The 22,177-nt window shown below is 41.8% G+C and overlaps 1 protein-coding gene across 11 annotated transcripts in view; it reads left to right on the top strand.

Annotated features, from left to right (window-relative positions):
* The window catches only part of FRYL (FRY like transcription coactivator), a 394,001-nt gene that overhangs the window by 212,115 nt on the left and 159,709 nt on the right, over nucleotides 1-22,177 (top strand). For 8 of the 11 annotated variants that reach the window (XM_075930452.2, XM_075930453.2, XM_075930454.2 and 5 more), the window contains 4 exons: nucleotides 5,805-5,897; nucleotides 8,190-8,288; nucleotides 10,321-10,422; nucleotides 13,167-13,211. In XM_075930452.2, coding sequence (XP_075786567.2) covers nucleotides 5,805-5,897; nucleotides 8,190-8,288; nucleotides 10,321-10,422; nucleotides 13,167-13,211 — 339 coding nt within the window. The remainder of the gene's footprint in view (nucleotides 1-5,804; nucleotides 5,898-8,189; nucleotides 8,289-10,320; nucleotides 10,423-13,166; nucleotides 13,212-22,177) is intronic. The other 3 variants (XM_014568678.4, XM_014568676.4, XM_014568677.4) reach the window with 1 other exon arrangement.

Below are 22,177 nucleotides of genomic sequence, written 5' to 3'. Positions count from 1 at the left end.
TTGCATATGTGCACTAGACTGTACGGGTGATGTGAGAGCGCCTTGAGCATCAGTGCTGCAGACTTTTTACCTAGCAGATTCTTAAGGAGAGGCCTCACCCATTGCTGAGCTTATTGTGCTGTGAGTAAGGCAGCATTTCTCAAACTGTGGGTTGCGACCCCTGGGGGGGATCGCGAGCAACTTAGAGGGAGGTCGCAGCTGGATTTTTCACTTGCGACCCCTCTCTCCTGGGCCGTGAAGAGCGTCAGGGCGGCGGAAGGCAGCTGCTGGCAAGCCATGCACCATGTCCGGGGCTGCGGGACTCCAGGAGCACGACTCAGCTGCAGCAGGAGGCAAGGCTGTGGGAGAGTGAGACAGGTGCCGGCACAAGAGTGGACATGCGAGGGGCTGGCCAGGGCACGGTTGCTAGGTGACCGAACGCTTCCCCAGCTGAGAGAGGGCAGGGTCCCTCAGGCAGCAGGGTGGAGGATTGGGTCGGGGCATTGGGTCGGAGGTAAATAAGGGTGCGTGGGGATCAGAGGAGGAGGCAGAGGAGACACGGGAGAGGAGTGGAGGACAGAGGAGAGGAGAGAGAAGGAATCAAAGGGACGTGGAACGGAAGAGGCACAGATGAGAAAGAGACTGGGGGAAGGAGCTTGCTGGGGGGAAGGGCATTAAGGACCGCAAACACCTTGAAAGAACCCCAGGAGGGCAAGGAGTCTGGTGAGAAGGGGGGAGGAAGTGACCTAGGGCAGTGGGGGAGAGGGGTCTCACAAATTCATTTAGCATTTTAGGGGGTCGTGGTATCACAAAGTTTGAGAACCCCTGGAGTAAGAGTATGATAAATGAACATACACTGCTTCTCTTCCAGTTCTTTCTTACCATTCACGATTGGCACACTGGTGTTCCGTATGAACAACTATTTGAGCTATCTAGAAGTACTCAAAAAGTTCTGACTTCACCTTTTCTTTTTGTTTCATACATTTCTTTCTTTTGATTTTGTCCTTTTTTTCAGTCGCATGTCTGAACCCAGCTTACTGGGGTGGGGTGCATATGTCAAGATCTCCTGGGGTCCAAAACTTATGTAAGTTGCAGAAATCCTATGCCTGTTAGTGACCCTCACTCCTGCTGCCTCAAGTGTTTTCATAGAATCATAGGACTGGAAGGGACCTCGAGAGGTCATCGAGTGCTTTGGGTGCATTACAAATAGGTGCACTATCTTTCACGGTTTCAGGACTAGGACAAAGCTGGTGGAGGAGTGCTTCTGATATTTCTTCGAGCATATGTTCTTAGATCAGCTTTGGAGTCCTCTCAGTCATCTAAGGGAAGCTCATCATAGATGCCTTCTTTTTGTGCTCCCCTGGCTGCAGAAGATCCGTGTCTCTAGTATCCTCTTTTTTTGACCACAGAATTGGAGCCCTGTCCTCATAAGCAGAAGTCTGCATCCATATCTTCAAAGCTTAGGGTGTGGAACTCAGATGATCTTTTAGGCATGTCAGTCCTTCACAACACTTTTAAAAGATGAACTTGGGGGAACTCTGCTGCTAGAAATTAAAAATCAGGGACTGAATAACATGCCACTGTAATATTGCTTATTATAGTAATGTATAACCTACTATCAAATGCCCCCCCCCCCCCACTCAGCCACATATGAGTGGAGGGGTGTTAACAGGCCACTTCATCCTGTATGGTACTTTGAAATGTGTATTAATTACATATGGTAAATAATCCATGTTCAAATCTTGTTTTTAGCAGTCTAATAGAAGATATTATTTCATCGACCTTGTCTTCCTAATGTCTTTGGACTGACATGGCTACAACAATGCTGTGTGTAACTTTTCCTCTGTCAGCCAAAGTGTTCCCTTCCCAGACCTAATCTCTACTTCAAACCCTTTCCCAATATCTCCCAGAGTTCTTTGTGGCTCCCATTTGTAAGGGGACAGTAAGATTTGTGTGGATAGGAGATGCACTGAAGCTATAATCTTCCATGGGACAGAAAACAGCTGTTAGTAACTTAAGACAAACTAACTACAACTTTTTAAACCTGTCCCTTTCCTCCCTCTTTCTCTGGTCCATGCTGCCTGGGATCATCGCTACCTGTGTGCTAGCTGAGAAATGCATAGGCATAGATACAATGACTATTCATAGATGATCTCCTCTATAACTTCCGCCAAATGTACAATACAGGTTGGACCTCCCTGGTCCAGCACAGTCGGGACCTGACTGATCCTGAAGGACAGAATTTGCTGGACCAGGTGAGGTGTCCCCTGCCATGGGCCCTGAGCCTTTGGTCTCCTTTACCCTCTCCCCGGCTCTGCTGCCACCAGCCCCAGCCCTGGACTACATTGGTTCTCTGGCCCTGGCCCACACTGTAGTGTGCAGCCAGATTTCCCCAACCCTGTGCTACTACAGGCAGCCAGACTTCTTCAGTCCCCAACCCCACACTGCTTCTGGCTATCGGGTTTCTCTGTCTCTGTGCTGGTGCAGGCCGCCGCAGGCAGCCTGGCTTCTCCGACCCCATGCTGCCACAGGCACCGGGCCTTCTGTAGCTGCTGGTCCTGGGCTTCTATTGCTTCCAGCCTCATGCTTCCGTGGGCGCCTGGGGTTCCACAGCCCCCATCTCCAAGTTGCCAGGGTTCTCTAGTCCCTGGCCTCAGCACTGCTGTGGGGCTCCTCCAGCCCCACTATCCCTGGCCGTGGCCAGGCTGCTGGTCCTCCTGCCATTAGGCTGGACCATGGATGTTGCCAGACCAGAGAATATTGGTTTTCAGAGGTGCAACCTATAGTAGTTCATCAGAAATCACTAAAATCATTGATTTATACTCTTGTCTTTTAAGGGTTGAAGTAGAGGATGGGACTATATTTAAAATCAGAATGTAACACAAGAGGGGATATTGGGAGCGTACGTGGTGCTCTCTTTTAACTTACCAGCTTTGGATTCTGGTTCCTGTCATGGTTCAGTGATCCTCTTCAGATTTGTCAAAAGGTTGCTTTTTCAATTGGCTTCTCCAGGTAGAGATGCAGATACATGCATCTTGCCCTCTAGCTCTTCCAAGTATCTTTCATGTTCCCTGCTGCCTTTTTACCCTGGCCCTCATCCTCATGCCATTGAAAAATGGGGTGAGGTGAGGTTGAGGAGGGAATTGTGAGCGCCTTTAAGCTGTGTACTGAAATCCCTTGATAATCACTTGGTCCCACTCATCATAGAAGGGACATGTACAATGAGCCCTGTCAGAGTCACTGTTGGAGACTTTTGCTCTCTGTACAGAAGCCTCCAGTGCTTGATGCATTCCAGGCGTTGGGACTGACTCAGCTCAATGCCCTCCTGCTCCAGCCTCAGTGGTATAAGTGTATGTTCCTGCCATTCTAGGAAAAGTTGTGGGAGACTGTTTATTCTGACCACATACCAGACAGCACCCGGATGTGGTTGGCAGGCCAGCCACCTCTTTCCAGAGCAGGATCCAGGTTCTCCTATATTATGGAAATTGTGAATCAGAAAGATGTTCTGGTGTGAATAGTGCAGCTCACTACTATAAGTGAAAAGAGGGGGATAGGAATCTCTATGATTAAATAAAGGATAGGAAGAAAGAGGTTCAGGGGATTGTGTAATGGGACATAAAGGACAATTGAGACTTGAAACATGGTACATGCCTTTTACCCCTGTCCACACTGCAAGCTGGCATGGGTTAGGGCTGCATGATAGCCTGAGGCATGTACTTACCCACATCCTTCAGGTAGCTTATTTTCCCTGGATTCATGCCTTCAGACACTAGGGTTGCCGGGTGTCCGGTTTTGAACCAGATAGTCCAGTATTTGAGCTTTCTGTTTGGGAAACAAATTGAGAAAATATAAATGTCCGGTATTTTCTAAATAAGATGTAATGTAGATTGTGATGTAATGTCAAGTTATGTCCGGTATTTTTGTTGAAACCATCTGGCAACCCTATCAGGCACATGTTTCTGAGGTATAAATGTGGATAATAAGGGGGTTATAGCACAACAATAGGCATGGTAGTGTTTATAGTTTCTAGTGCAGCTAGATCACCAGCTGAAGTGCAATGGCTTATACTGCTAAGAAAGTAATGCCTGCTGAGAGTTTCACTATGTGCTTTAACAGAGTACATGCAACATTAGCTGTGTTTCTGGTGAATGTCCCAACTGTTAACATTTGTAGAGCAGCATGGTGATTCTTACTCTATATTTCTGCTATATATTGCACTCTGTCTGCCTATGTAAAGGGAAGATGCACATGTAGTCAAGGCAGTCCCTAAGTCTCTCTTCAGAAGAGATTCCCAAGCTGTTACCTCAGGAGGTGGGCCTTGGAGTCAATCTACAGTGAAATAGACATTTGTAATCATCTGAAGAAAGAGTTAAAAGAAGGTTAACTAACCCTTTCTGTTTGTTTGAAGGGTGTGGGGCATATGTCCGTTCCATGATCCATCCTACTTCTCTGATGCGTCAGAGTTTACCATGGGGGTATGTCTACATTTGTGCCCTAGTTCGAACAAGGGATGCAAATGCAGGCATTCAAAATTGCTAATGAAGTAGGGATTTAAATATCCTGCGCTTATTAGCATGATCTTGCCAGCATGCTAGTTCGAATCACAGCTGATTCAAATGAGGAAGTGCTTGCCGGGACACAGTAGTTTGAACCAAAGGCAGTAGTTCGAACCAAAAAAATGAGGAGTAACATTAGTTCGAACCAAGGGGTTTGGTTCAAACTACTGCGTCCCGGCAAGATCATGCTAATGAAGCATGTCCCCATCCCCCATTCTCCCCCTCCCCCCCCCCGATTCCTGGTTCGAATCAGTTGTGATTCGAACTAGCGCACCGGCAAGATCATGGATCACAGGATATTTAAATCCCTGCTTCATTATCTGTTTTGAATGCCTGCATTTGCATCCCTAGTTCGAACTAGGGTACAAGTGTAGACATACCCTGGGTTCCACTATTGAAGGCACTGGAGGCTAGGTGGGGCATTTCTGCTCTTTATATACTCTAAGAACAAGGAACTTGGTGGTGGGTGGGCTGCTCCTTTGGGTACCAGTAGGAAAAATTCTCCAGTATCATTGCACAAAGTGTTCACATACCTACAATATAATGCACATCTGCAACACCTCTCAAAGAACAATAATTGCAAGAAGGTTAAGTAACTTTTTCCCTCTAACAAAACTGCTAGTGCAAAATTAACTTGGTATTTTTACTTTATCTTGAAACATCTTATTTAATATATATTGTAAGCATTATGTTAATCAGTTACTTAGAGTTTTTTTCAAACTAAGCTATATATTTTTGGCAGTCATTTACCAGTTTAGGTCCTGATTCCGTAAAGACTTATATACATGCTTAAGTACTTTGCTGGATAGGGGCTGTTGAGCTTATCTTGCAAGATCAAACTGTTCCTGTAAATATTTTCTATAAAATTACATTTTCAGATATTTTAAAATAATCAGAACAGGAAGATTACCTTAGCCCCTTATAATTTTTTATGAAGAATCATAATAAAAAGACATCTGCTATTGCAACTGTTTCCTTTTTTAGTTTCCAAAAAATTGTGGGAAGAGGTGAATAGGATTTAAAACCTTACTTTTGACAATGGTATGAATGAGTTTAAGATGCTACTGAAGAATAGACTAACTTATATTTTTTAAATTATTAATTTTAAATAGCTGCCAGTGGTGATCTTATACAACAAAATAAAACCTAAATTATTTCTCTTTCTCTTTTATTTTATTTTATTTTATTTTATTTTATTTTATTTTATTTTATTTTATTTTATTTTGGTGTCTTTGTTTGTTGCTGTCTTTTTAACACTTGATCATAAAGGAATGTGCTCAATACTTCCTGGAGGTAAAAGATAAAGATATAAAACATGCACTTGCTGGTTTGTTTGTGGAAATTCTCATCCCGGTGGCTGCTGTAAGTAGTCTTTATTTTCTTCCTATATGAGTTTGATTAGCTTTTCTTCCTGAAATTCCTCCAGTAGATTCTCTCTGGATTGAATTTGTGCAGATCCATAAAAGCTGTTGGACAAGTTCTTGCCTCGTTGCATTTGCCCATTAGTACCAGTATTTGAGCCTATGACTGCAAGTATATCAGTACTTCTTGCTTATTATCTGATTTCCTACTTGCCTTTAGGCCTACTGTCATTACTTTCTTACCTATTATCTCATACTTATTTTAAATAGTCTGAATTCTGCAGTTCTTATTTAGTCTTTACTCAAACAAAGCTCTTATTGACTTGTTCTTTAATAACAGAAACCTCTGAACAGCTTTCAAGTATAGTCCCAGGGCAGCATATTACTGCCTATTATAGGCAGTAGGCAACAAATGTATGCAGAACTCAAAAATGATTTTTTTGTGTGCAAAAGAAAAGGATGCAGTATTTTGGCTAAGCGAGTCCAATAAGATTGTGAATTTGTGAACAAATGTGATGTTTGGTGGACAAAATTGTTGATTTGAAGGAGAAGTCATAGCCTCTGCCATTTTCTTAGAATGATTTATTTTGCCAGTAAGTACCATTTGCATCTTTTGCTGTTTGAATTTGAGCCAAACGACTTTCATCCAAGTTCATTCCTCCATCAGAAAATGATGAAGGAAACCTGCATTGCTTACACTCAAGGAGAGGAAACAGGGCTGAGTATCATCAGCATGTTGAAAACACAGCAGTCCATAACACTTCTCTTTTCTTGAGGAGGTTGTAAGTCAAGAAGGTTGTGCAATACCCACGCCTGAAGCCTGATAGGTATCCTAAAGATTAAAGGAAATTGTGCCTGATGTGGGCCTGCTTTCATATTCTCAACAAACATCAAAAAAATTCCATACAATTAGTTTAAAAATGTTGTGGAGGTTGGTAAAATGGTTATGTGATAGTATCATTAGCAAGTACTGTTAAGCAATGTGCCCTCCCAAAGAATGGTAGGTCCCTTCATCAAGTGACTGAAAGGTCGTCTGTGTATACTTGGAACCCTTCGTTTAGATACAATCAGAGAAAATAGAGTTCCTGGTTCCAATTCCAACTTTGTTGTATCACAGACAGTATCCTAATTCAGATTTAAATGTAATTAAAGCCAATTAAGCATCTTTGAACCTCTTTAATATCTTGCTAATATCTTAAGTTATATCAAGAGAGCCATTTTGTTGGCTCAAATACTTTTCAAATGCATTTTCACAGTTTGACTGCTTCTTATTGGGTAAACGTCCAGACTATTGTACTAAGCAAAATGCATTGCCATTTTTTGGATGGCTACCTTGTGAACAAAATAAGTAATTCATAAAATTAGTTATCTTTTATGTAGGACTAGGGAGAAATTATGAACTTGCAGTTGGCACAAATGTGAAGTTCAGTGTGTCTAGCTGTGCAAAATCAATATAATTAGGATTACTTCTTTAAGACCTTTGATGTGCATGTTGGTTTACAAAGCACATAGTGTAGACAGAGTCCTCTCTGGAGCTTACAGAATTAATTGGATAAATACAGCACAAATATAAAGGATGAAGTGTGAAGGTGAGCCCACATAGGTTGATTAGCAGTGGACACCTAAGTTAGGAGGTGTGTTCTTGGGGAGAGGGTGGTTGCTTGGTGTATGGGAAGACAGCTGTTCAGAGTTTGTAGAACAGAGTAGGAAAGTCCTTACTGTGAGTGTATGCACAAAGTCATGCATCAAAATAAATCCCCTAGTCATTTTGCACCTGAACTTTGAAACCAAATCAAAACACTGCATTTATGATGGGATACACAGTAAAAAGCCCTATCCTTATTTAGTCCCAGTTCTTGGATTTAGTGTGCATTTAAGAAATTGGAACGGTGAGAAAAGTTGAGTGAGTTCTTTTAATAAAAAATACACACATTTTAAAAGAAACTTCTGTCCAGGAATTGTGTTGCCTACTAGTAAAATAATTTACACCCCCTTTAACATGTGTTTAAAATTAGACTCTTTTTACTTAGAGCATGCAAATTCAGGACAAATATTTATGAACTTTGTTAGCTGCAACATTTTCATTGCTTTACTAAAGATTTGCTATATGACACGTTGATTTCATGTGCTACTCATTACATCTTATGCAGAAAGATTTGAATAACTTTACTAATCTTAAAGATTATCTCCATGTTGAATTCTCATAAGCCTGCATAGTTCTGCTTTTACTGTAGTTTAACTTTTCTTTCTGCTTAGATCTGTATACTTAATTATTTGTATTTATTTTCACTAGGCTGTTAAAAATGAAGTGAATGTGCCATGTTTGAAAAATTTTGTGGAGATGCTCTACCAGACTACCTTTGAATTGAGCTTAAGAAAGAAGCACTCACTGGTATTTAAGAAATATTTCAGTTTTTCACATACTTACTGACATATATTTTAGATTTTTAAATGTACCTAAGGAATTTAAGAGAATTCTTTATTGTAAAGTCATAACTCCTAAAGGCATAACAAAGATTAAATTCATACTTTTTTATACTGCTTCTTCTTGATCTTTGTCTCATTGTGCAGGATTTGTTCTCTGTGGATGAAAAGTAATTCTGCCTCTGTTTTCATTCCTGAAACTTTCCTGAAACTTAGTTTTTAATTATTTCAGTGGTTTGTGATGTGGAGTCATTCCCTAATATCTTTTCTGATAGCATAAATTCTTTTCATTCAGAATCTCAGTGTAGATTTAATTGAAGGGCAGAAGAAGCAGACAAGGGGTTTTTTTTTTTTTTTTCCCAGAAAACCAGCTTGCTTGTTAACTATCCTGCTTATATATGTTAGCTCTTCTTCCCACATATTTCAGCTTTCCCTGGTACTCTCCAAGCTTAGTTCATGGATATTTTCCCTAAGTAAACATCCTGGCATAGATTTAATTATACTTTTCTATTTTTAGTGTATTATTTGCCACTTCCCTTTATTTCCATATCTATAATGCAAGTGTATTTGTCTCACTTTGCATCTCACAAGGCTAATTCTTGTGTTTGTGGTTTGTATTTCTAGTAAGTGCAAAATTACATCAAAATAATCTCTTATTCACATTTACATTCCCATGTGAGCACAATAGAGATTCCATTGTTATCCTGTTAAAGGATTCCAAGAGTTAAGGAACTGCTGTAACTGTAGACATTTAAACTCTGTAGCTTGTAACAATATCATTGTCAAACTTGATGATGAGATAACATTTAGGCCACTTCCATTCTATGAGGTTGAATCAACACTATGAGATGAGGTTGAATCTATTATGGTCAATTTCTTACCACCCGATTTTGCAAAGTAGGAAGTCTATGTCCCCTCAGCTGGGATGAATTCAGCATAGTTTGAAATAACACATACCTGTTAGGTAGGCTGCCATCAGCTTTGAGAATGATGTACTGCGGATAGCTCTCCCACAGTGCCTACGCCACTTTGCATTCTGGGTTATGCTCCCGGTGCACTGGTAAGTGTCCCTGGAATACCCTTTCTCCTCCATTGCCTTTGAGATCTTCGCATAGATACCGGCATTTCTCTGCTGGTTTGGTGCTTGGAGACAATGGATTCCTCTCCCCATACCTCATTGAGGTCCAAGATATCCCCCACACTCCACACTGTTGCTCTTCTGTGCCCCAGGGAACTGGAGCTCATGAGACTTGGAAGTCATGGAAGTGTTGGAAGTCATGGCTACTTGTGCTGCTCAGGTGTGCTTGCAAGTCTGGCCACACAGGAAATGAAATTCAAACTTTCCTAGGGCTTTTCCTGTTCACGAGGAGAGCAGTAGAGGCCCAGGGTCTGGCCAGAGCACTGTGAGATGCCTCACATAGGCCAAGAACTTCGACTTTCACCAATGGGGTGTCTACGCTACTGTAAACTCACCCAGGCAAGGTTGGGAATAGCATTTACTCCTCATGAAATCAGGGTAGCATGAGAGAGACTTCAGCAGCCCTGAAGGTCGACAAGACAGGCTTGGTAGTGTGGATACATCATTTAGAAAATTTATCTTACGCAGCTAAATTCAGTCCAAACTCCTAGTGCAGACCAGGTCTTACTATTTTGATGTCAGAAACACTGTTGCATTATTCTTGTTATTTAATTAGGTTTTATTTCTTTCTTCAACATTCATCTTGTACCAAAATGACTGTGAATGAGAATAATTTAGTATTAAGGACCAGTATACATTCTGCTGAAAAACTCGTAACACCTTAATGAATCTTACAGCACTCCAGCAAGAAAAACACCATAGCTCAAGTACTTACAAAATGTATTAAATTTGTGAAGGGATGAAGGCAGTGTTCCTAACCACCCAATGCCTTACTCAGGTTTTACTGGGATTATTGTGTTGTCCCTAAATGTACTTCTCACCAAGCAATTTGGTCAATTCTTCTTTACTTCCCTCCTTTTAGGCTCTATATCCATTGATCACCTGCCTGTTGTGTGTCAGTCAGAAACAGTTTTTTTTAAATAACTGGCACATTTTCCTGCAGAACTGTTTGTCACATTTAAAGGTAAGAAACGTTCTTAATCCAAAACATGCCATAAATTAATAGCATTCTACCATATATACTTTAAGCATTTTAATACCAACTAAAGCACCAAGCACCATAAATAATTGCCCGCTGAAAAGGACACTGTCAGATAATTATTCTAAAAACTTTTTGAATGTTTTAATTCTCCATTGTTTAGTCATATGTTTTATGGGTTGCTGGAATTGGTATGGCACTTCTTTAAATATGCAAAATATAACAGTTTTGACTCATTTTGGTCCTTTTGATACTATCATTGTGCATCAGCTTCATTGGTTCATGTTTGCATAGCTCTAGGAGCAATATTTGATTATCAGCTACAGACAGCAGAGAGAGCACAAGCCATAACTTATCACATACTAATTACTGGTAGGAGGAGTGTGTGATGTACACACTTTAAAGTAAAATATATAGTAATTTCAAAAGATAGTTTACTCTTTGATATTAAAAAGTATAGATTAAATATGTAGTCTGGAGAGGAAACGATGCCTGCATCCTATATCAATTTTAATGTTGTGTACATTTTGAATATAAAACTTAGTGCCCCTTTTAACTCTTGAGTGCATTTGGTAGTGCGATCAACATTACTAGATTCATAAATTACGTAGATCTTTGATATTTGGAAATTGTTTGTCCCAATTTAAATCTCAAATTATTTATTGTAATGTGACCTTTCATTAATTTTGATTAATATGGTTTATTAAGAATGTTTGTTTTGTTTAACATTTTGGTTTTGATATTTTTAAAGTAATTGATTCGTCTTATTGTTAACATGGTTTCTGATTAGCTATGTGTAACAATTTCCTAATCACATCTATGTGCTTACAATTTAAATTACATAAACCATTGTGAAAACAGCTAAAGCAAAACATGAATTTTGATGTTTTTGAAGGTTCTTTTGTCTTCATGACATCATTTGTATGTTTCTGTTGCTTGTTGAGGTTTTTGTACATTTTTCATCTAACATATTTGCAATTTTTTCAATGTCTGCTTTGTTTTTTGTTTTGCTATTGAAGCTGTCCTTTAAAAAGAAACATGAATTTATTTTGCATCCTGTAATCAGATAGACCTGGAATTACTTCCATTGCTGTTAATGGATGCATTAAAGCTATCAATCCCAAGGAGTTTAGTAACTGCGCAGCATGCATTGTTTATTTCAGATATTTTTGTTGCCAATTAACAACTTCATACATTTACTTCAGGACTCTATTCAACAGAAATTTTGTATACGAGCTTCTTCAATGCAGAACATAACAGTTTTAGCACTGCACACTGATGAGGGATTTACTATAGTATTAGACTGAGTCATTTGGACTGTAGTTCCACTACTGGTTTTTTGGTTTTTTGTGTGTGTGTGTGGCTAGTTAGCTTCGGATTGAGACTTGGTTGATGTGAATCTTTCATAGTCCATCTTAATTATCTTCTTATTTTGCTTCGGCTAAGCTTGTTTCTCTGTGCATGATGGCACTAACTAAAAGAAGTGTAGTCTATAATGAGTAATCAGTTGCTGAGCAGATTCTTATCTTAATTTATTTTTCCACCTTGGTCCCTCATTATGAGAAGACCAGATAAAAATATTTTGTTTTATGATTTGCTTGAATTTACTTAGATTTATGCAGAATAATACAGATTATGTGCCCATTCACTCCTTTAAAATATAATTATAAAAATTAGTTAATTAGACTATTATCAGGTTTCATCTGACCTTGAGCAGGAAATGTCAGGCAAAAATTGAACCAATACATTCACACAACACTGGTGATTCTCACATCCGTGGCAGTATGGTATGGGGAAAGAAGTAGTTCCTTGGTACGCAGGCCATTCTGGCTATAAGTTCAAGATACGTTCCAAAAAACTTGGACATACAGCAAAACAACTTTAAATGGCAATTTTTTTCCTGTGGCTGACTTCCATTTTCACAGATTGGTTTGGGGGAGGAGTTGGGGTTTTTTTTTGGTTGTTGTTGGTTTTTTGGGGTTTTTTGCACAACTTAAGAGCGGGGAATGGGAGGACTGTTAAAGCATCACTTCCTACAAGCGTCAGTGACTTCACTGCAGAACTGATGTATACTGGGGCAATTTATAGAGGTGATACTCTGTACGGTATAAGTAGATACTAAGCCATTTAGCATTTTATAGGCCATGGCAGTAACTCTGATTTTTACCTGGAAACCAATAGAAAATTATTGGAGATTACAAAGCATAGGAGAAATATAGTTCACTGAGCAAATATTCTGTGAATTGATTCAGTAGCATGTAACTGTATTGGTATTTTCAAGGTTTTGGCTAATTTTTAAACCCTCTATTAGAATATGGTGTGGTAGGGTGCAGTCAATTTTTAGTGGTTTGGTCACGTTAGGAGATTATTACATTTCTTGAGTTTGAGAACAAAGATTCTTGTTACTATTGCTGCTTCTTAAGAGCAAGAGTGGGAGAAAAAAGTTTAAAGATTATGCACAAGTGGGAAGGGAAGAGTAGAGTAGAAGACTGGATAATTCTTGGGAAAAGACAATGTTTTGCCTTAGGAAATTAATTAGTGTCCATGCCACTTAACCATTGAAGTTGGTGGAGCATTCAGAGAGATTACCAGCAAAAATCTTATTTCTGTGAATAGAGTCCTTACTATTGTCCTTACCTGTTTTGTGCTTTTTTTTTTTTCATCTAACATGCATGTGCCTTCCATTCTCATGTTTGTTATGTTTTGCTGTCTCACATTGCTTTATTTAGATGCCATCTAACAACAGTATCAGAAAACAAATAGAAACACTCCAGGTGAGTTAATGTTTTGTAATAACATAGTGAAAGGTCACTTTGTCTCCTGTAACTCCAGTATTTTGTTTTTGTGTATGTTCTTGCATGTTTTGTTTGTTTCTGTTAAACTGCTATTAGTCCCGTCAAGAAGCAACAGCACAAAGAAGAATCTTTGAAAAAACATTTGAAAGGTTTTCTAATGAAGAGTAGTGTAAATTATCTGATACCAATTTGCTTGAAGAAAATTAGGTTGTGAGATTAAGCCACAATTTGACAGCCCAGATTATTAAACAGCAGTGCATGTTCGCAGTAAGAGAGAAAATATAAATCTCAAATATTTATTATTTCAGTTACATTTATTTCATGCAAAATTGTCTTGCATCCTAGCTAATTTGGAAGCATTATCAAAATAAAAAGATGAAAATGGTTTATTATAATTTAAAATGAACCGCAATAAAATCTGCCCAGGGTGACCATGCATAGGGTTTAGAAAAAGTGTTTCCTTACAAGAGGTGGCCTCTCTTCAGAGATTTCCGAGAGATGGGTGGTATGCTATGGTATAAAGGGGTGTGACTCAGCACCTCGGTGCCTCTGGCTGGCTGTCCTGGGAATTAACTCATTTCTACAGTGCATCCTCCTCAGGAGGTAACTTGGCTGCTGTGACTTCTATTGTCTTCACCATTCTGAGACCTGTGTTGTCCTCTTCTGCACACAGCCCTCAGACTCTGTCCCACTCTGTTATCTCTCCCCTTCTGGGGGAGTGACAGCCCTTGGTCCTAGCACTTGCCTCACTGACCAACTGCAGTCCAAGGTCCAGCCCTTGTCCTCTGGGGCAAACTGCATTCTGGATGAGCCACTCTTCTCATTGGCAACTGGGGTACAAAGGTCCGGGGGAGACCCAGACCCACCAGCTACTCTGGGTCTCCATCTTGGGACCCTATAGCTGGCAACTACCTAGTTCTCTTCCTTCAATCTCTACTGCCTCTTTCCCTGAGCCACTTTCCCATAGGCCGAGCACCTTCTTTGCTTCTGTATGAGGGCTTCAGTTTGGCAGCCAGTAAGCCTGGAGCACTTTCTCACTCCAATGACCCTGCCCAGCACTGCTCTATCTGAGTGCTCCTCTCCTGGTAGTCAGTCCTCCTCTCTTGCATTCCAGGGAGAGACTGCATTCGCCTGGCCCTGACTGGCTCCTCAAACAAGCGTCCTTCTTTTTGGCTGTCTCAATAAACCTTCTTCCCCTTGATTGGGATTCTGTGCAACCTTTTTGAGGGCTGCTTTAATTCTCTGTTACCTATGTGGGGCAGGCTGCCCCAGTACACATGACCTCTGCAAGTAGTCACTCATGACAATTGGTCTCTTTTCAGAAGAAGCCTCTAAGGCAGGTTTTACTGTAACTTGAAAGACATTTACACTGTAGTTTTACAGTTTAAAAAAAAATAGAAATTATTTTAGTTCAGAACAGAAAAAATGTTGAACAATATTAAAAGTACTGTCTTAATTAAGTATCTATATTTGACTAACATGGAAAAATGCTGTTTTGTTTCTTGCCATCATCAAGATTTTTGCATCATTAAATCATTTAAATGTGACATTAAATCAGTGTAGATTTGCTGTCTTTTTTTTGTAGTTGTTGTTTTTGTAGCCCTTTATATCTCCAGTTAAATTTTTGACAGTTTATATTATACTATGATGATCTATTTAATGCATGCAGATTCTTCTATATTGAAAAATTTAGGAATTAAAATGGAACTATATTTGCAATAAAACACATGATCAAAATGCTTCAAATTAGACCTGATGTGGATTAGCTAAAAGACTGGAATATGTCAGGATGTTTAAATAGATCTTTGTAGCATATTGTAAATATCTGTTTCCAGGAGAAGAGAAAATCCTTTTTCTACATTAACCTTTTTTATACTAATTGCAATGTCATCATTTACATAAAATAGAATAAAAAGTTATTTCTTTTAAGCACATCTGTTTGACTTAATGTCTAGTTAAAGGATAGGGATGAAAGTAAAAATGCCTGGTAGTACAGTACAACCATAATTGCTAATGGTTTAAAATTCTTTGATGTTGTTTATGAACATGAATCCCTTACTCACTATGACTACCTACAACATTCTATACAAGGTGCCGCCTCCTTTTCCTAGTATGTGTGTGTGTGGGGGGGGGTGTAAGGTGAGCTAGACAGAAAAGATGGGCTGTTCTCCCATCACTATAAGGCTCTGCCTGCATCCCCTCAGGTAAGTGCTAGCCTCACCTCTTTCTCTGGCACTTCCCTGCTGTCCTGCCCCCAGGTTAGGTTAAAAGCTGGAGCAGTGCAAGATGACTAATGGGCTGGTTGGTGCCATGGTGCTCCCTGTCTCCTCCTGCTGTTACTGTCTGGGACTGGGACTGCTTGCAGCAAGTAAGAGCCGCCAGGGTGGTGGGACTTGGATTTGGGGCCAACAGAACCCTTGGAGGCAGGTCTCAAGATCCTGAGCCAAAGTGTGTCAGTCCAGGTTACTGTGTGGAGTATGGATGTTGGATATTGTGTAATTGAATAGTTGTGTAACCGCATGAAATCTTAGCAGTTGCAGAACTGTTGAATAGTTCCTGAGGGCGGGGCCAGCAGCCAGTGCGCTTTGGATTCGCTCCTCGGGAGCCCCCAGCCACCAAGGCAGCAGCGTAGGGTGGCAGGTGGAGCTGGTACGTGAGGAGAGCCAATTTAAAAAACAGTACCCCCATGAAGACCAGCTGCCTGCTGCCCTGTGCTGCTGCCTCTGATAGAGAGGCAACAGTGTGGGGTAGCAGCAGTCCCTGTCTACAGAGGTCTGACCTCCTCATGGGCAGAGGCTGGTCCGTGGCATCAGCAGCCTTTGTCTGTGGAGAGCTCGGACCCCCTGCAGACAGGGGCTGCTACCGCAGACCAGCCTCTGTCCATGGCGGGCCCAGGCTCACCACAGACAGAGGATGCTCCATGGGATGAGGAACAGCCTCTGTCTGTGGGGATCTTGGACCCTCCATGGACAGAAGCTGCTTCATGGGAGCCTCCCCTGTCTCCCTTCTCCTCCACACCTTCCCTCCCTCCCCCCGTGCTCTTGCCTCTGATAGAGGCAACAGCAGAGGGAGCAGATAGCACCGTGAAGCTGGTGCTTGAGGGAAATGGTTTTTAACTGCCCTGCCCACTGCCTACGTAAGAGGCAGCGGGAGTGGGGGGTGGACAGATGTCTGTGAAGCTGGCACATGCAGGGAGCCTGCTTTAAAGTCGGCTTCCCATACGTATGGTCTCCAGCCTGCTCCCCTCATCCTCTCACTGATACAGAGGCAGCAGCATGTGGGGGAAGTGCATATAGTTGACAAGATTAACCAGTAACCCCAGGCTTATTGGTTAATCATGTAGTCGACTACACAGTGGCATCATAGTATGGAGTCCCAGACCGTACCCCTACTGGGGTGGTATGCCCTGGTGAGTGGAGACATAGGTCAGAGGCTTTCTGCCCAGGCTTCTCCACGGCTGCTAGAGCTGGGTGCCAGGAGTAGTATAAAAAACTACTATCAATAGCTTTTGCTGTCAGTAGCAGTTAGAGACATCTATGGATATTCTTTTTAATGCTTTATCACAGTTTACCTCTCACATAAAAATGGCCATAGTCGGTCAGACCATTCAGCCCAGTATCCTGTCTTCCAATAGTGGCCAATGCCTGTTTCTCGAGGGCAATAACCAAAACTGGTATTTATCAGCTGATCCATCCCTTGTCTCCCATTCCCAGTTTCTACAAACAGAGGCCAGGGACACCTTCTCTGCAGATCGTAGATAATAGCCGTTAAGGGATCTTTTCTCCATTAATTTATCTAATTCTTTTTTGAATCCTATTATAGTCTTGGACTTCAGAACCTCCTCTAGCAATGAGTTCCACAAATTGACTTTGAAGTGTGTAAAGAAATACCTCCTTTTTGTTTGAAACCTGGTGCCTATTAATTTCCTTTCCTTTCTGATCCTCTGGTCCAGGGGTAGGAAATTGTGAAAGGGCATCAACCAAAAGAATAAACTTGTACTATATAAAGAAAAATAAAAATTTAGAATTAAAAATTCCAAATTAAAAAAATAGGAAGTGCTATATTTGAAACACAGATATCATTGCTAAAACTACTAGCAACTACAATAAAAGTTTTGTTATCCTGCATGTTGGAGATATTGGGAGGTACCAGTTAGTCAAATATTCTGGTTAACTCTGAGTTTGGGGTGCAGGAGGGTGCTGCTGGCTGGGGCTGGGTCATGAAAGGGGTTTTGGGGTGCTGGATCTCGGTGGTGCTCACTTTAGGCAGCTTACCTGAAAGCAGAGACATGCTCGTGCTTTTCCTAGATCAAGGTGGGCAATAATTTTTTGGTGGGGAGCCACTCCAAGATTTTGGAAAGTGGTGAAGGGCCGCACTTTTCTGTGGAGTGTATATGGGGTCTAGGATGGAGGTTGGGTACAGAAGGGCGCATGGGGTAAAGAACTGGGGTGCAGGAGACAGTATGAGGGAGTGTGGGTGAAGGAGGGGGGTTGTGACCTGGGTCAGGTGATTGGGGTGAAGGGTCAAGGAGTGAGTATGGGTGCAGGATAGGATTCTGGTCTGTGGGAGGGGCTCTAGGAGGGGGTGAAAAGTCTGGGAGGGAATTGTTACCTGGCAGAAGGGGAAAAGAGGATGCAGACTGCACAGTGTGGTGATCTGGGACAGGGTTATGAGGTGCAGGGTTAGGGAGAGAGTATGGATGGAGGAGAGGATTCTGACTTGGGGGAGGGTTGTAGAGGAGGTACAGGATCTGAGAGGGAGTTGTGACCTGGGGCAGGAAGGTGCAGAGAGTTTGGGTTAGAGCAGAGAGGCACACAGAACAGCCCTGCTCTTAAAACAGCAGCTTCTGTGGGCCTAAGGGTCCCATCCAGGGGGTCCACGGGCTGGAGCTGGTGGCTTGGTTTGCTGGATTCAGCCTGTGAGATGTCTTGCTTGCCCACCCCAGTCCCAGATGGAGGGTGGCTAGGTTGCACTGTGAACTGCCCCAAGTGCAGGTGCTGACCCCGTAGCTCTCTCTGGCCAATGGTAGCTGTGGAACAATCACTCGGGGAAGATCAGGCATAGAACATGGAACCCCAATGGTGGTTTCTCTGTCTAGGAGAAGTAGGGACATGTCACTGCTTCAGGGAGCCAGGTGGAGAGCCTGCCAACCAAACAAATTATAAACCAAACTTTCCAAGAAGATCAGAAATGCCAGTTTATACAGCTTTCTGGTTGGTGAAGTTCCAGATAAAATCACTTACATTATATTATAAATATTTTCAATAATTATTTGCTATGAAATTATAAAATAAATAGCACAATGACATCCATCTTCACAATGTTAACATATGTAAATGATAAAGTACTGAGAGTAATAAAAGTACTTTTTAAGTTACTTTTATTAAACTATTAGAAGGAATAAAACTATTTAAAATCTGTTACAGGAAAACTAGGGTAATTCGGTGAATCACAGCAACAGATAAATTTGTGAACTGGAAGGAGTCTTTATGCAGATATACAGTTGTAAGTGGAGCATCTATGTAGAATATTTAACAGACACAAATCTCCTTTAGTATCTCAATATATTGTGTCATCTAGAAAAGAGCTGCTAGGCATTGAGATGCCCTGTGCCTTTAAGGACATAGCCCTGTGTAGAATGTGCTGTGATGTACTGTCATGTGAGCAGGGAAATTTAAAAAATCCTTTGCCCAGCCCATCTGGAGTAACTTTTACCCATTCTGCCCTTCCCTGTGCTGGATTTTTGCCATCTGGCAGCAACTCGACTCTGGGCTTAATCCCATCTCCTACCCAGATTTTGCCTCTCAACCCCTCTCCTTTTCCCTGCATGCATCTCTTTGACTCACCCCATTTCCCAGTCTTTCCATCCCCAGCACAGGCTATGCCAATCCCAACTCCTCCAATTTGCCACCTTTTAGCAGGCAGCAGATTTTAAATCAAAAGAAGAGCAATGGTTTCAGCAGATGTTACTGAAAATGCTCAATCATGTGTGCATGTTCAGTACAAGCTATGCTGCAAAGTATCAGGTGACAGCTGCTACTCTTAGTTCTGCATTAAGAGACAGGTGACTGGGAGAGGGCTAACCCAAAATTTGGGGTGGTTATAGCCCCTTCAGGCTCCTCCTGCAGCCATCCTTGATAGATTTTAGATTTGTCTGCTGTTCATACAAGCAAAAAAGAAAATCTTCCTAATTAGCTGAAAATAGCCATTCTTCTTCTAATAGCTTTCTTATGGGTACTCTGCTGTCAGCATGTATGCATCCCTGTGCTTCTGAATGGAGATCTTTGGTAGGAATGTCTGTTCAGTCCATGGATGCTCTTTCCCTCCCTTGTGTTATGCCTCGACCATCCTCAGTTCTTTCTTCAATTATCCCTGACAGGAAACAAAGTGGTTAGCAGTCCATTCAAGCATACTTTCAGATCTTTAGAATTTTTCTCTTAGATATTCTTAGTGTGTTTGTTCACCCATTTCTTTTTACTTTTGTAGGGTTTCCATTAATTTTTTCTGCCCAATTTAAAAAAATTAAAATTAAAAAGCCTAGTTTTTACTTTATTTCCCCTCCCCACCCAACCTCTGTGGATTTCCATCTATAAGGGGCATGCCTAGCTTCCCTAGTTTTAAGAAGTGTCTCACCTGCTAGGAAGCCATACCAGGTACACAGGGACATTCTTGCTGTGTGAGGTGCTTCAGAGAGGTCCCCATTGTACAAAAGCTTACTTTCTGTTAGTAGCTAAAATCGAGATTACAAAAGAGCTGGGGACTAAATGGAGGGAGAATTGCCTTCCTGCTTAATGGGATGCTTTTGGGTCCAACAAATGTTGTATGGGCAAACACCAGCCTCTGGCATACTAACAGGAAAAAGGACCAATAAGTAGTACTATGTACCTCCCAAAGATACAGAATTCCTTTTTCCCCCACTCTCCATCTAATTCCATTGTGGTGGATGCAGTGAACTTCAATGGCCACCACCATCACATGAAATCCAGGCCTTAAGAAAGGGACTGAAAAAGGCTTGACTTGTCTGGAAGGAAGGCCTGTTCTTTGGTGACCTGACGATTCACAGTTGCAAATTACCAGGCCTTAATGGCAAAATACTACCACATGGACTACACCAAATTCAATACTTCTATTGATCACCTAGTAAAATCACAACAAGAACAGTTTCAAGCTATCATTCATGAGGGTTAGTTAGTGGTGAGAATAGCACTTCTGACTATCAATAGCTGTCATGATACAACAAGTATTGTGATTATACTTTTGCTAAATGGGGTATAGATAATGGTAGAGGACCTCACTTTTGAAGGCACAAAATTGTTTCCAGAGAAGACCAAAGCATCACTTCGCAGCCCCAAAGACTCAGGGACACATGGACACTGCGGTTACTGGGAATCTACATACTGGGTCAGCAAATGAAATTTAGTTTTCAGTATTTTCACAAATCACGTCCACCCCAGTACCCGCCACAATAAGGAAATCTAGATTTCAGAGGTGTAAACCATCAGTTCTTCAGGCCTCAACATCACAGTCTTCCACCTTTGAAACACGAGTTCTGACAGCTTAGTTGAGGTCTCAAGAGACCATTCCCTACAATATCAGCTGCAACTTTTACATCTTCCACATCACTTTGGATGCAGCCTTGCTCTGTCCTTTTAAAATTGGGAACACATATCTACCAACAGATAGGTTTTGGAGATTGTTTCCATGGATACTCTATCTATTTCATCTCCCTCTCCTTCTCCGGCCCTCTTCATGGACTTTTTTCTTAAGAAACTGTTAAGGCAGGAAACAAATAATCTCCCGTGCCTGGAAGCCATAGACCCTATTCCAGTATACATACAAAAGGAAATGTTTTTTTTTATTCCTGGTATTTTGTAATCCTTAGAGTAAGGAAGTTGGAGATCCATATATGTGAAGTTGCAAAAAATTCAAGATGATCACACTAGCAGCAATTATCTCATCTCTGGAACAGGGAGATTGGGTCTTGGCCCTCATCCTCCAGGATGTGAATTTCCACATATTCATTCTACCATCCCACAGATGATTCTTCTGGTTTCTCCTACGTCAGGACCAATACCAGTGAAGGGCACTTACTTTCAACCATTCGTCAGCTTCCCGAGTATTCTCCAAGGTCGTCCTCATAGCAGTGGCTCATTGAGGCACCATGGGGATAATGATTTATCCATACTTGAATGACGGTCTCCTCAGGGTCCATTCCTTTTAGGATGTCCTGTTGGCCACCCATCTCCAAAGAGATTCTTCTAGTGCATAATGAACCTCTGTCTTCAATCTGGACACACAACTCCAGCTTTGGACCAGTGTTCCCTGTAAGCTGAGGTTTTGGGCAGCCACCCAGGAGAGATTCAAATGCTGCTCAGCTGATTAGTAGAGTGCTTCTAGCCAGCAGCATGTGTTTCTACTGGTGTTGCACATTCACACATGTCACAGTGCACATAATAAAATGTATTCACATATGGATGGAAAAAATTAGAGCACACATGATTGAGACCTAAATCTAGTTTTAAAGAGCCCAACTAGACCACCAGTTGACACTGACCATTTTTTGCTTACATACTGGCTGATGAAACCAGCATTTCTGGTGGCTATTACTTGAGCAGGGAGAATAAGGGAGATAGCAGCGCTAATGGCCCATTCCCCCTTCAGAGTACCGTATTTTCTGGCGTATAAGGCTACTGGGCGTATAAGACGACCCCCTAATTTTTTAGTTAAAAGATAGGGTTTCGTCTTATACCCCAGCGCCCCTCCGCCTCCCCGGCTTTGCTCCCGGTGTCCCTGGTCTGCTGGAGACAGTCCCCAGCAGACCAGAGGCACCGGGAGCAAAGCCGCAGCAGCTTTGCAAAGCCTCGGGGGAAGCCGCGGAGGGGCTCTGGCGGCGGGGCAGCCCAGGCGCACCTGGGCTGCCCCGCCGCCGGCTTCCCCCGAGGCTT

This window comes from Pelodiscus sinensis, chromosome 4 (genome assembly GCF_052426305.1).
Source record: "Pelodiscus sinensis isolate ZL-2025 chromosome 4, ASM5242630v1, whole genome shotgun sequence".
NCBI classification, from domain to species: Eukaryota; Metazoa; Chordata; order Testudines; family Trionychidae; genus Pelodiscus; species Pelodiscus sinensis.
The sequence above is the reverse complement of the archived record's forward strand: the minus strand, read 5'-3'. Positions and strand labels throughout refer to the sequence as shown.